A 15,714-nucleotide genomic window follows, 5' to 3' on the forward strand; every position below is an offset into this window, starting at 1 on the left:
GCCTATATCCTTGCTAAACTCGGATTACAAAATTTTTGCATTAATATTGGTGGAAACACTTAAGAGATATTTGAACAACTTTATACATGTGGATCAAAATGGATTCCTACCAAAAAGACAAATTAGAGATAACATAAGAATAATTTTGGACACTTTAGACTATTATGAAGCACATACTGAAAAACAAATAGCTTTGGTATTTTTAGATGCACAAAAAGCTTTTGATAATGTTAATTCGCGATTTATGATACTCCAAATGGAAAAGATGGGCTTTGGTAGGAAATTTATATAGGCAATTGAAGCTATTTATTTTAAACAGACAGCAAAAGTAATGATAAATGGAGAATTGACTGATCCTATTGAAATAGAAAAAGGCACTAGACAAGGATGCCCGCTGTCCCCATTATTGTTTATAATGACTTTAGAAGATTTAAATAGACGCATCAGAGAAGAACAAGAGATAAAAGGCATGAAAATCGAAAAAGAAGAATATAAACTTCAAGCCTTTGCAGATGATTTGGTTTTTATCATTGAAGAACCATTAACAACAATAAATAAATTGATATAAACTGTTGGAGAATTTGGGAAAGTAGCTGGCTTGAAAATTAATAAAGATAAAATGAAGATAATGACTAGAAATATGTTGAAAAAGCAAAAAGAAGAACCGATGGAGGTTTCAAAAATGCAGGTTACAAATAAAGTAAAATATTTGGGGATATATTTAACATTAAGGTGTAGTGCACTTAAAGAAAATAACTATAACAAGCTTAAACAACAGATAGGGCAAGACTTGGTGAAATGGGGTAATTTGCAGTTATCTTTGATTGGTAGGATCTCAACTATCAAGATGAATATTTTACCTAGAATTTTGTACCTATTTCAGACAATTCCTATCAAGTTGGGTAAGGAATTTTTTGTAGATTTAAATAAAATGATACTGAAATATATTTGGCAAGGGAAAAAGGTGAGAATAAAATTAAAACTGTTACAAGATGCTAAAGCTAGGGGTAGTTTTGGTTTGCCTAATTTTGAACTGTATTATCAAGCAGCAAGTTTAATGTGGCTTAAAGAATGGATAACTTTGAGAAATACCAGATTATTGAATTTGGAGGGACATGTTTTGTTGATGGGGTGGCACGCCTTTTTATAGTACAAAGGCACAAAAATACAAGGGTATTTTAGAAGACATCAGATATATGAAGCTTTATGGTTGAATTGGGAGGAGGTCAAAAAACATCATTATTTGAAGATTCCAATCTGGGTATCTACAATTGAAGCTTTTTCATATTCAGTAATATTTAAAAGGGAACAAATTATTAGGTATAGTGAATTGTTGGATGAAAAGGGTGAACTTAAATTAAAGCAGGAATTAGAAGATAAGGGATATAAGATGGACTGGTTTTCATATATGCAAATATTTTCTAAATATCGAGATCTCAAACAAGAAGGTTTTTATAATGTCTTGACTAATGTAGACAAGATTTTAATGGGTTCTGATGATCATATAATTAAAAAGTTGTATGGATATTTGTTAGAAGTAAAACTGGAAGAAGAACAAGTTAAAGAATCAATGATAGCATGGGGGGGGAAATTTTGGTTATGGCATTGATTTAGAGAAATGGCAAAAATTGTGGTCACATAATTATAAAATGACAATGTCTACAGCATATAAGGAGAATTTGTATAAGATGTTTTATAGGTGGCATTTACCCCTGACGAGGATAGCCAGAATGTTCCAGAATAAATCGGAGAAGTGTTGGAAGTGTCATCAGACATCCTACTACCACATGTGGTAGACATGCAGAGATGCAGAGATATTGAACCAAGATACACACGTGATTGGAAAAAATGACTAAGAGACATATTGATTTTAAACCAGAGATATTTTTATTAGGGATCTTACCAGAGATATACAATAAAAAATTGCAATATTTAATTGTGAACCTTTTAACAGTAGCTAGAATTGTATTTGCAAAAAATTGGAAAGGAGAAAGGACACCTACTGATGAAGAAATTATTAAGAAAATGATGGACTGTGCTGAAATGAGTAAATTGACATTTGAAATAAGAGAGCAGGAAGATAAACAATATTATGTGATACGGGATTTATTTTATCAATGGATGGACAATAAAAAATGGAGATAAATATGAAACATGTGGATGCTGAGATAAATTAAGTGAAAAAATTTTTTCTTTTTATATGGAAATAACCTTGGGATTTATAGTGATATTTTGAAGAGAGGCAGGAGCACAAAAGGATGCAAACCGATCGATATACTGTCTGTAACTGTTTGGAATGATGATGTTTTTATGTTTTATTTTTGTTTTAAAATAAAAAAATGATTGGGAAAAAAATTCATGGCTTTAGAGTTATTGTCCTATATTTTACAGTTAACTACAATTAATCTGATTCCTCTGTGACTAAACATTAACTTATCACATAAAGTCTCTCCCGTCCTTGAATTTGGTTTTTTAAAAGTATCCCTTTTATTTAAACCAAAAGGAACAGGGAAGCCACAAAAGTGGCAAAAGTGTTAAAGGGTGCAAAAAAAGAGCGGAGAAGGTGGTAGGAATTATAGATTAAATGTGAGGAAGGGGAAGAAACAGTAGGGAGAAAATACCAGAGATCTCACTCTGTTCTAAGGTATCATTCAATAACTTTATTGGGAGTTACTGTTTTATTATTGTTAATAAATAAAGAAAATAAATATGAATAAACAAGTTGCTGACTCTCCACAGTCCCAAGGGAGTCATTTTGAAAGCAGGCAGAACCCCATCCAGGCAAGATTCATTGTGGGACAGTGTTGGCAGTGCCCAGTGTTACCCAGTGTTAAGGCTGACACTTGTGGAAGAACTTACAAAGAAACTTTGCAAACTCAGGTTTTACAAAATCATCAGGTTCCCCAGGAGCCTTTCCTCTAAAGCAAATTGGGATGAGCAATAATGACTTGCCTTTCTCAAGGTGAGGAATAGGGGAAAGGAAATCATTCCTAGAAAAGACATTGGAGGTATGTGGTTGGAGAAGATGAACTAGCAACATATTGATTTAAAACCTGGACTATTCCAGTTGGGGATAATACCAGAAGCTTATAGTAAAGAAAATGTATACTTGATTATTCATATAATAACTGCAGCTAGAATTGTATTTGCACAAAATTCTTCACAAAAGTGAAGAGATCCCTACGGATGAAAATATGAGTAAGAAAATATTAGAATGTGCAGAAATGAATAGATTAACACTTGCAATCAAAGGAAAGGAAGAATCTGATTATTATAATATACAGGAGTTATTCTATCAATGGTTGGAGGATAAATATGAAAGCAATGTATTATAAAGGCAAATAAATTAAGAAGAGAAATGTTATAAGAATAGGTATGTTAAATATTAGTAGTAATATAAGAAGAGATACAAATAATGAATATGGTGGTATCCAAGACAATTTTAATTGTCATGACACAAAAATATATACTCAGACGACACACTGTTTACTGAAAGAGGGAATGTTTGTATTAAAAGAAAATTTAAAAAATTATATATGTGTGTGTGTATAGAAAAACACTATGTGTGTGTGTGTATCTATATCTATATCTATCTGTCTGTCTGTCTGTCTGTCTGTCTGTCTGTCTGTCTATCTATATTTGTTTTTTCTTTTCGTAGGCCTTTATGTGTATTTCTCTTTAGCGAGGTACTTCCTATGTAAACCAAGATTTTTATGCAGCCCTATTTCAGTGAAATCCCAATCCACTAGTTTCTAGGCTTTTTTTCTTCAGGCAGCAGCAAGCACCCTGCTGCCCATTGGGAGACTAACCTTAGTAAAATCAAATTAGGTAAAATCAATCACCAGAACCCTTGGAGGAGCTGACAATTACCTTTTCAGTTGGTGGGTGGGAGGCTTGGAGAATGAAAATTGGTACAATCGAGCTACAATTCCAGACAGTATTCCAGTAATCCAGTAGTCTCCTGGCTTGTAGTAATGGAACCACTCCTTTTCTTCTATTATCACCTCAAATGGACATTTCATCAGTGTACCTGCACAGGGAATTTGAGAGAGAAACTGAAGCAGAAAAAGCTGTATATGCAGCAGCAGCAACATTTGACATACAGTATACTGCAGGAGATCCTTCCTAGAGTTCTTTCTTCAAAACAGAGTTAAATCTCAGAGATCACAAAAAGATTAGAACTACAGTGAAGAAGGTCCAATTTGCTCCCAGATTTAAAAGAACTATCTGCAATTTCAGACTGCTAGAGTATTTGCCCAGCTTTTCCCCAAACTCTGATCTCTTCACAGGAGGCTGTTACAAATCAGATTATCACATGCTGTCTATCCCATTTGTTGTCGCATTGATTGGCAACTAATTGTGCTGGTGGAAATCCCATGAACTTTGTTCAAAGGAGAATAAATAATCATGATTTTGATAATTAGAAAGGGAATTTGGAATGAGCCTTGCCTATAAAAGTGTGCTGTTGGAGAAAAGAGTTTTCTTTGACTCAGGAGAATAATCCTAATTTGAGAGTCGAGAAAGGAACAATTTAGGGAAGTTTGATTGTTTTTTAGTCTCCAAACTTATTCTTGAGATTGTAAAGATTAAAACATGGAAAAACAGTTCAACACTCTTGAAGTAGGCAGTGGGCCATTATAATCCCTTCTTATTTTGTCTGGTGTGGATCATTCTTCAATTCCAGAATGGTTAACTCCAGATCATGACATATTGATCACTGGCTTCCAGCAGTTTGGCAGATCGAATCTCACCAGGCTCAAGGTTGACTCAGCTTTCCATCCTTCTGAGGTTGGTAAAATGAGGACCCAGATTGTTGACTCTGTAAACTGCTTAGAGAGGATTGTAAAGCATGTGAAGCTGTATATAAGTCTAAGTGTTATTGCTATTGGAGCCCTCTTTTAAATATCTTGTATCTGGCATGTGGCATGGCATGGCTTGGTGGGCATGGCAGGGGAGGGATGCTGTGGAATCTCCGTTCCCTCCCCACTCCAGGGGAGGATTGCTGCAGGGTCCCCATTTCCTCCCAATCGGCTGGGACTTGGGAGGCAGAGAATAGATGGGGACGGGGCCAGTCAGAGGTGGTATTTGCCAGTTCTCTGAACTACTCAAAATTTCAACTACCAGTTCTCCAGAGCTGGTCAAAACCTGCTGAAATCCACCTCTGGTCTACACCCCTACCTCCTTTTTTAAAAATCTTACTATCAGTGAGCAATCATGTGCCTTGGCCACTCTGAAGCAATGGAAGAGACTCCTGTCCCAAAGGTGCTTTTTCAAGAGCCAACTGGACTTTCTGGAAATCAAGAAAGTCCAGTTGCCTCTTATACAAAGTTATAAGAGAAGAATGAAATATTTTGAGACATATTAAAAAAGCATAAAATTATATTTTCCTAAATATGAAATAGAGAAACATGCTCTTAAAAGGCAGGAAACGGACTTCTTAATAGCCCCAAAGTAACTGAGGAGGCCACCTTTTAAAAATACAGATTTGGTAATCCATTCAAGGCAGGATTAAAACCCCAAGGAACACAGGAATCTAGGATTAGCAGTGTTCCAGTATTTGAGGACCTGCCACAGAGAGGAGGGGGTCAAGCTATTCTCCAAGGCACTTGAAGGCCAGACAGGGAATAATGGATGGAAACTGACCAAGGAGAAATTCAACTTAGAAATCAGGAGGAACTTTCTGATAGTGAGAACAATCAATCAATGGAACAGAAGTTGCCTTCGGAAGTTGTGGAAGTTTCAACACTGGAGGCTTTCAAGAAAAGATTGAACTACCATTTGTCAGAAACAGTATAGGGCCTCCTGCTTGAGTGGGGGGTTGGACTAGATGACCTATAAGGTCCCTTCCAACTCTGTTAATCTATTAATTAATTAATAATCTTTAAAATGTAGAAGAGACTATCAGTCTTAATGCTTACAAAGCAGATCTAGTCAAAATTTCCTGGGATATTAATCTGAAACAATGGCCGATTACTGACTTCTTCACGATAACAATAGCAGACTTATATACCACTTCACAGTGCTTTACAGGCCTCTCTAAGCAGTTTACAGAGTCAGCCTATTGCCCCCAATAATCTGGGTCCTCATTTTACCGACCTTGGAAGGACGGAAGGTTGAGTCAACCTTGAACCAGTGAGAATGAAACTACCAAATTGCAGGCAGCCAGCAGCCAGCAGAAATAGCCTGAAATACTGCATTCTAACCACTCTGCGTCCTCCTCCTCTTGATGTGATGACATTTGCTGTCTCTTAAATAAGGTATCTAGTAGGGAACCAAGAGATGATGCTATATGAGTACAATGCCACAATGGCTGAAGGTGAAGGGCTAAACGAAATTTGAGAATCTGAGCCCAGGGCCATTGCTATATGACAGCGGTGGTGAACCTTTTAGTTACTGAGCGCCAAAACATGCCAAAACATGCTTGATGAGTAGAGTAGAGTAGAGTAGAGTAGAGTAGAGTAGAGTAGAGTAGAATAGAATAGAATAGAATAATATGAATAGAATAGAATAGAATAGAATAGAATAGAATAGAATAGAATAGAATAGAATAGAATAACAGAGTTGGAAGGGACCTTGGAGTTACGTATACCATTTTATTCTTGTTGAGTTCATTTTGTTGAGTGCTGGGTTCTGGACACTTTAATTTGGTAAACAATTGGAGGGAGGAAATGTTTCTCATCTTTGCAGATAACCTAGAAGTGGCTAGGATAGATTCAACACAACAATGACAGAAATCAAAATTAGGACAATCTAGAATCCTGATTTGTAGCATTTTGAGTGAAACCGATCAGTATGTGAATAAAAATACATTGCAATTACTTTGCTTTTCGAATGCTTTCTCAATATCCAAAGAGAGATAATGTAGAAGGCACAGGTAATGGCATTGAGAGACCATTACCAAGACAACATCAGATAAAAGTAATACTGACTTATATGATATAGCTTTCCTAATCTGTAATACACTGAAGAGCTGACTGACAAAAAGACAAAGACAAAGAAAAGACACAAGAACAAAAACAAATGTATATATTTATAGTAAAGGTTTAGGTGGGTATAGATAAAGATTTCCCCTGTCAGTCATGACCAACCCAAGGAGGGGTGCTCATCTTTCATTCAGAAATGAAGAGCCTTTATCTGAAGATGCTTTCATGGTCATGTGGCTGGCATGACTGTGCACTGAAGATGCACAAACATTGTTACTTTCCCCTGAAGTGGTACCTATTTATCTACTTGCATTTACATGGTTTTGAATTGTTAGGTTGGCAGGACACAAACAGAGGCACACAGACACTGTATGTACAGTATATGGAAATGGATAAAAAACAGGAACCAATTTTAGTACTCATAAGCACATCTTCATTATCACATCATATCTATTTATTTATTTTATTTTATTAATTCAATTTATATGCCGCCTTTCTCCGGAGACTCAGGGACTACATGATTCCCTCCCCCAAATCATCTAGAGTTGTACATATTTTTTCTTTTGATTGAAGATTGTAAAAAATAATAATTTGTCTCATTGATTTATTCAAAGGGATGGAGAAAAAAATTAAAGTTGCTCCAATGTTCATGTTGATATTTTAACAATTCTTAATATATAGAATGTTAACTGTGTCTCTGTTTTTTTCTTTCTTGATGTCTCCCATCCATCTCCCACTCTCTCCCTCCCTACCTCTCTCTCTCTCTCTCTATCTCATTTATCTATCTTAATTACCTAACTATGAATGATCTTATATTATTGAGCCAGAAGAGATCAATCAAATATATAGAGTATTTGAACTTAACCATTTTTTAAAACAAAGTCAGAACATCACCCCAGAAAATAAAATATAAAACCAGCACACCAACCTATATAGTAACAAAAACACACATCATCATTAGCCATAGTCTTTAATTTAATCTAAAACCATATCAGAACATCTCTGGTAACAGTTCATCTGACCTGGTTTCAGAAATTTTATTAATGTCATAATATGAATTCAGATTAGAACAACTGAAGGATATGATTACTTCAAATAGTTTGAGTTGTTTTAGCATCTTTACTACTCAATTATTGTAATTCAAAATTCACATGGAATGAAGAAAGATAAGTGACAACAAATAAAACATTACTTCAAAGTATGTGATTTTATGCTATACAAAACTGTATAAAAATAAACACCAACACAAGGAACCTTAATGATTTTTTATCATCAGATGTTCTTTGGTGTTCATGTCAGGTCTCAGGATAATAATGTAGCATTTGGGGATAAAGATGCAGCCCAGTAAACCCAGGCCAGAGGTCAGGATGGAGAAGATTTGCACGGCTATCATGTATTTCCCCTTGGTGCTCAGATATGTGGGAACAAAGGAGATCCAAACGCTACAAAAAACCAACATGCTGAAGGTGATCAGTTTGGCTTCGTTAAAAGCCCCTGGCAGATTTCGAGCCAGAAATGCCAACAAGAAACAGATGGCAGCCAAAAAACCCATGTAGCCAAGAGCAGAGTAGAACATGGTGACAGAGCCTTCATTGCACTGCAGCAGGATGTGTTCTGGTTGGGAATGAAAGTCAGAATCTGGGAATGGGGGAAAGACTCCCAGCCATATCATACAGAGGCCTACTTGAATACCAGAGCAGGATAAAACAATAGAGTTGGCCAGACTCTTCCCCAGCCATTTCCTCATGCTGCTGCCTGGCTTTGTGGCCAGAAAGGCCACCACCACCATGACAGTCTTGGCCAGCAAGGAAGACACAGCAACTGAGAAAACAACACTGAAAATGGTTTGTCGAAGGAGACAGGTGATTTTCACGGGGCGACCGATGAATAGAAGGGGGGTCAAGAAAGAAAGCAGGAGTGAAACCAGGAGGATGTAGGTGAGTTCACAGTTGTTGGCTTTGACTATGGGAGTGTCTCGGTATTTCATGAAGATTCCCAGAATAAAGGCGGTGGTTAGGGACAAAGCGATGGCAAAGAGAGCCAGGATGAGTCCCAACAATTCTTGATAGGATAAGAAGCTTATATTTTTGGGGACACACTGATCTCGCTTCTTATTGGAATACTGGTCATCTGGACACTTTTCACAATGGGCTGCATCTGAGAAAAAAAATTGGTTAGCATGAATCTGTTTCTGCAGCTGTAGGAGCATGAAAACCGCATCAGAAATCAATTACTTCATTTTCAAGGTATAATATAATATTTCTCCCCAGGGATATCCATACGACACAACATTAGTTGAAAGAATCAAACTGTCTTTTTAAAGGCTGAACATGAATTTGATTATCAGCTCTCAAAACTTGTCCTCTTTCCCAAAACCAAGCAAGAAAGTAACAACACAATAGAAATCAGCAACCTTTCATTATTTTAATGCTCATATCATCATCCAAATTTGGCAATAGTGCCCAATCTTTGAAGTTTGTGGATTAAGAAATTTAATGTTTTTCTTGCTTCTTGATCAAATATTGATTGTATCTTGATTTTTTTTTGGGGGGGGGTTATTTTTGGATCCACCTACTGTACCTTCTAGACCAGAGAATGTTCCTTCCATACACAGAGAACAGTCATAGCAGCAAACTGGGGCTCCCTCTCTCACAAGCTTGGCATAACCTGGGGAGCAACTTTCTGTACATCTTGAATAAGGCACCATCTAAACATAAACAGAAAGATTAGTCAGGGTGATATATGAATTAGAAGGATTTACTGAACTCAACTGGCTTACAGAAGCTCAGGAGCACATTGAGCAAAATCAGTCAAGAAGTTATCATGTATGTATCCTAATGTGCAAGCTAAATGTTGGAGATGTGACTGTGATGATGCAACTTATTATCATATATGGTGGACTTGTAGAAAAATCAAAGCATTTTGGATAAAGATTTGGTGGGTGATGCAGAATATTCTTAAAAAGAGACTGAAATTTACTCCACAGTTGTTCTTACTGGGTATAACTATGGACAGTACAGTTGCAGAGACTAAACTGATTTTGAACTTGATAACAGCAGCAAGATTGTTGGTAGCACAACATTGGAAGAAGGACTTTTTGCCTACTATTGATGACTGGATATTGAAAGTAACTAATTTAGCTGAAATGGCTAAAATTTCAGCATATTTGAAGGATCACACACAAGAAAGGTATATACAGGACTGGAGAAGATGGATTGATTATATACAAAATAAGTATCAGACCAAAAAATATCAAATAGCTTATGAATGATTTCTTTTATTTGTATAAGCGTTATATAAGTGATATTAGAAGTATTATGTTTAAGAAATAGGATTTTATATATGGGGGGTTAAGGATTTTTTTTTTTAGGGGTGTTAGTTTAATGATTGGTTATGCAATTTAGCTTATTGTTAAAGGTCAATAGAAATACCTTGTGTTCTGCTCTGGGAAGTCGGGGAGGGGGAGGGGGGGTTGGGAGGGGGGTTGTAGGGAAAGTTTGTTTTAAAACTTTTTCAATAAAAAAAAAAAGAAGTAATGGCATGAACTTTAATTACTCTACTTGCAAGGGGCAAATGAAAGATCATTTTCTTTCTCTATCAATCTCCATTGTAGATCCCAAAACAGACTCATTGCCTCATTCTTTTTTCCAAAGGAAAGTAGTTCCATTGCAAAAGGTGTTTCTCCTTAGGGCATGTATGAGAATGCTTTAACATACTGTATTTTTTGGAGTATAAGACACACTCCCTCCCCCAAAAGAGTGTGAAAATTTGAATGCATCTACACCGAATGTAGTCAAAAACATGAGGCACAGAGCAGAAAGGAAAACACAAGCAGAGGAGAGAAGTTTTAGTTTCAGTTTTAGTTTCAGAGATCAGCACAGCATGCAGCTTTAGAACAATTGGCCTAAGCCACACCCAGGCTCCTTCCTTGTTGCTCACACAGCAAATACTGTTTCAGTTTCCAAACAGCCCTCAACTCTCTCACACACTGACAGCACGCTATCTAGATGAATACTGATGGATGTTTGTAGGCAGGGGCAGATTTTTTTTTCTTATTTTCCTCCCCCAAAATTAAGGTGCGTCTTAGACTCCGAGGCATCTTATACTCCGAATAATACAGTATATATTTTTTCTCCATCTTTGCTTTCTCAGGAAACCTCCAATATCTAGCTTTCTTTAGAGTCCCTATCTTTCTCTCCTACCACTGATCATTGTATCATCATATGTAAATGAGTTTTTTAGCTGCCCTCATTTCCTTCACCACATTCTTAGTGATATCTTTCTTTTATGCAATTCAGCAGACTAAATCCTTCATATTCTGGATTTTTCTCCCAAAGGTGCTTTTTCAAAAGACAACTGATCTTTGTTTTCCCTTGAAGACTTTTCACTTTTCATTCCAGAAGCTTCTTCAGTTCTGACTGAATGGTGGAATATGGAAGGATCCATATTCCATACAATCATTTGATCATTAGCAGTCTTTCTGAAAGTTGTTGAGGCCACTTGGAATTTATCTGTGCCCTCAGGGTCACATGAATAGTGCAAATGGGTGTGGAATCTTCCTGCAATTGCTGAATCTATATCCTGTTTACAACACTGTCCTTTCAACAGTTCCAAATCTTTCCATCCTCCACCATTCAGTCAGAACTGAAGAAGCTTCTTGGATGAGAAGTGAAACATCTTCAAGGGAAAACAAAGTCCAGGTGCCTTTTGAAAAAGCACCTTTGGCACAACCATGACCTGGATGACTGAGAATCTCCATAGACATTCTGGTTTTTCTCTTACTGAAAACAAGATAATTTGATGTACTATAAGGTGACCAGATTTTAACATTGGTAAAGAGGGACATTGTGGGCGTGGCTTATTTTGTGGGCATGGCTAGCTGGTCATGTGACTGGGTGGGCGTGGCTAGCTGGTCATGTGACTGGGTGGGCGTGGCTAGCTGGTCATGTGACCGGATGGCCATGGCTATGCGTATAGGGTAAGGTGAACAGATTTTAACATTGGTAAGAAGGACACCATTGTGGGCGTGACTTGTTGTGTGGGCGTGGCTTGGAGGCCATGTGACTGGGTGGGCGTGGCTAGCTGGTCATGTGACCGGGTGGCCATGGCTATGTGTATAGGGACTACTCAGAGGGCTGAAAAGTCACTTCTGACAGGTCCTCACACTTTTGACTGGTCCTCACACTTATGACCATCCTCACATTTATGCCCGTGCAGTATTCTTAACAACCATGTCACTCATTTCACAACTGCTTCTCTTCACCATGGTGACAAGATAGGGCAAAAACGTAAAATGTGAGGACAGTCGTAAGTTCGAGGACTGGTCAAAAGTGTGAGGACCAGTCAAAAATAACTTTTTCAGCCCTCTGAGTAGTCCATATGCACAAAAGGACTAACCAGAGGGCTGAAAAAAGTCATTTCTGACAGGTCCTCGCACTTTTGACTGGTCCTCACACTTATGACCATCCTCACATTTATGCCCGTGCAGCATTCTTAACAACCATGTCACTCATTTCACAACTGCTTCTCTTCACCATGATGACAAGATAGGGCAAAAATGTAAAATGTGAGGACAGTCATAAGTTCGAGGACTGGTCAAAAGTGTGAGGACCAGTCAAAAATAACTTTTTCAGCCCTCTGAGTAGTCCATATGCATTAAAGGATACAGCAATAGAGAGGGATGAAGGAATGGAAATTAGAGTAGGAGTGAGGGTAAGAGAGGGAGGAAGAGAGGAGGAGAAGGAGAAAGGAAGAGGAAGTAGGGAGGAGAAAAAGAGGGTGGGGGGAAGAGAAAGTAAGAAGGAAAGAAAAGAGAGTGGTGGTAGGTTTGAGGAGAAAGATTGCTGTACAATAAAAAAGATGAAAGGGAAGAAAGCCAACCCCAAGCAAATATAAAGATATTAAGATTAAGAATGAATTGTTAAACTTTAAAGAATAAAAGAGAACAAATATGAATAAATAGCAATAATTAGAATTTAGAAACACACATACAAACATGCAATGTATTTTCTTTGAACAGAATATTTGGCTGGTTCACAAATTTAAACAGCGTTTAGTCATTTCAATTAAATTTACAATTTCTATATTTCCTTTTTGCCATATTTATTCCTCATCTATTTTTTTAAAAAAACAATATTACCCTTCATCCTCATCTCTAATCTTAATAAAATTCAATTTTTCCCTTCTATTCTATATTATACCCCTTCCCATTGTCATCTATTTTTATATCCATCCTCACATTGGTTAATTATGTAATTATGTAATACAGTTGTTTAATACAAATTCAACATTTTAATATAAATCAATTAGTTATATAACTATATTTTTTTGTATATTAATCAATATGAACATGAATATTCCAATTATTTCCATGCAATCCAATTTCTTACAAATCAATTAATTATATTTACCAATAATAATAAACCAAATAATTTCCCCCATATATTCCTCCAAACCACAACTTAACCATTTCTGCTTTCAACACAATATACAATTATTAATAGTATCTCAATTATTACAATTCCCTAGTTAAATAGAGCTTTTTTTCTTTTGTGTTTTAAAATCCAAAATTTCCCATTGTTTGCAGTTTTGTACCTACCTTTTTTGGTGAGGAAAAAGAAAAAGAAAGAAATCTGTCTCTGCCTCATTTTGTCACGTTGCAGGTTTAGTTTCGCTTTCGCCTTTGTTTTCAGTATAGCTAGGGGGGGGGGAAATCTGCTCCAGGAACTTTTTGCAGCTTTTTGCAGCTAATTAACCTAGCGGAAGCTGTTAACAGGGTCTGTTTTTCTATTTTTGCAGGCATGGGTCTATTCATTTTTTTTTTAACACTGATCAGCTGTAGGTCGGCCCTTTGAAGCCCCGCGGCAAGAGTTTAAAGAGTTTTTTTTCCCTCTAGCCATCAGCGGGGATTCAGGAGGCAGAATGAAAAATCGGGACTTTTTTAAAACGCCGCGGGACGCGGGACAAATTGCTCAAAAGCGGGACTGTCCTGCCAAAAGCGGGACGTCTGGTCACCTTAATGTACTATAAATTATGGCAACATATTCCAGTTTAATAATGTAGATTGCAAATCCTGCAATACAATGCAGCAGGTTCCAGTATGTGATAGATTATTGTAAAGCCTCTAAAGTAAAATGATATGTAATAAATTAATGAGGCTTTAAGTTCTCTTATTTGGAAGTTATCTCAACAGGCCTCAATAAGAATTATTTCTGAGAAGAAAAATTTCTACATATGGAGATAAATAGATGAGCAAAATCCAAGCAGCCTCAACTACTTTGTTAAATAAAGTTGGCCATTGGATGGTGCTTTGATTGACAGAAATCTTGACTTCCGAGGAGGCTTGTCTTTCTACGTTCCCAATTTTCACCCCTGCATCTGATTTGTTCAAAACGGATGTCCACTGCATGATATCAAAGTCACCAACAGGAATTCCATTTTCATCAAAAGAAATCCCATCTCTGGAAATATTGTGATGTTGGAAGTTTCTCAGGAACCTATGAAGCTGAAGGAACATAGAAAAAACGTTACAGTTTGAGCCTTTATTCATTTTTTTTCTTACTATTATTCTGGATTGGAGGTACTCTGGACAATTCAATCTCTTCAAATCACCACTAAAGTCAGAAACAGATTGATTAAAGCATTTCATAGGAAGCTTCATTCAGTCATTCTCCAGAAATTTACAGCTCTTTTTGAAATACCGTATTTTTTGGACTATAAGACACATGTTTTTGTCTTAGTAAAAATGTCTGTGTGTCTTATAGACCAAATATTGCTGAAGCCTCGCCTATCGACCGGCTGTTTTTTGGTTTCTGCACACCGTGTTTTCGGGCCTTTATTCAGCAATTTTCAGAACTTTTTGGCCCATTTTTGGAGCTTTTTTCATGCTGTTTTGAGGCTATTTTCAGCCTGTTTTCAAGGCTTTTTTTGGGCTGAAAAAAACCTCAAAAATGGGCTGAAAAAAGCTGAAAAAATGGCCCGAAAAAAGCTTCAAAAATGTGCCAAGAAAAGCTCCAAAAACAGGCTGGAAAAAGGCTGGAAAAGGGCCAAAAATGGAGTGTGCAGAGGCCAAAAACTTTTTTTTTTGTTTTCCTCTTCTAAATTAAGGTGTGTCTTATAGTCAGGTACATCTTATAGTCCAAGAAATATGATATTTATCTCACATTCTTGAAAATATGGTATAGATAACACCACTATCTGGTGGCTTTGTAACTGGCTGACAAATTATATTCAACATTTAGTCAATGAACCTCATTCACATGGAGGGAAGTAAACAGTGGAGCACCCCAAGCTTCCATTTTAGGCCCAGCACTCTTCAATATCTTCAAAAAAGATGTAGGCGAGGGAATTGAAGGGGAACTCATCAAATTTGCAGATGACACTAAGCTGGCAGGAATAGCCAACACCCCAGATTGACAAACTCAAGATCCAAGATTGAGCCCCTACCTAACAAAATGAAATTCAACATAGATAAAAGTAACGTTTTACATTTAGGCAAGGAAAACCAACAGTATAGGTACAGAGTATGTGAAACGTGGCTTAATGTCAGTTACTGTGAGAATGATCTTGAAGTCCAAGTGGAGAATTACTTAAATATGAGCCAACAATTTGTGGCAGCAGACAAAAATGCCAATGCAATCCTAAACTGTGTTAATAAGAGGATAGAATCAACTTCACATGAAGTTCTAATGTCGCTTTACAAAGCCTTAGTATATTTATTAAGGCTTTGTAAAGCGACACATTTAGAATACTACATCCAGTTCTGGTCAACACAATATACAAAAGATATTGA

At 36.8% G+C, this 15,714-nt stretch overlaps 1 protein-coding gene across 1 annotated transcript in view; it reads right to left on the reverse strand.

Annotated features, from left to right (window-relative positions):
• The window catches only part of LOC139310106 (vomeronasal type-2 receptor 26-like), a 49,630-nt gene that overhangs the window by 15,020 nt on the left and 18,896 nt on the right, over positions 1–15,714 (reverse strand). The window contains exon 3 of the mRNA XM_070934263.1: positions 8,381–9,120. Within this exon, the coding sequence (XP_070790364.1) occupies positions 8,381–9,120 (740 nt within the window). The remainder of the gene's footprint in view (positions 1–8,380; positions 9,121–15,714) is intronic.

This window comes from Pituophis catenifer, unplaced genomic scaffold (assembly GCF_029215685.1).
Source record: "Pituophis catenifer annectens isolate HBS135680 unplaced genomic scaffold, rPitCat1.0.hap2 SCAF_2, whole genome shotgun sequence".
NCBI lineage: Eukaryota > Metazoa > Chordata > Lepidosauria > Squamata > Colubridae > Pituophis > Pituophis catenifer.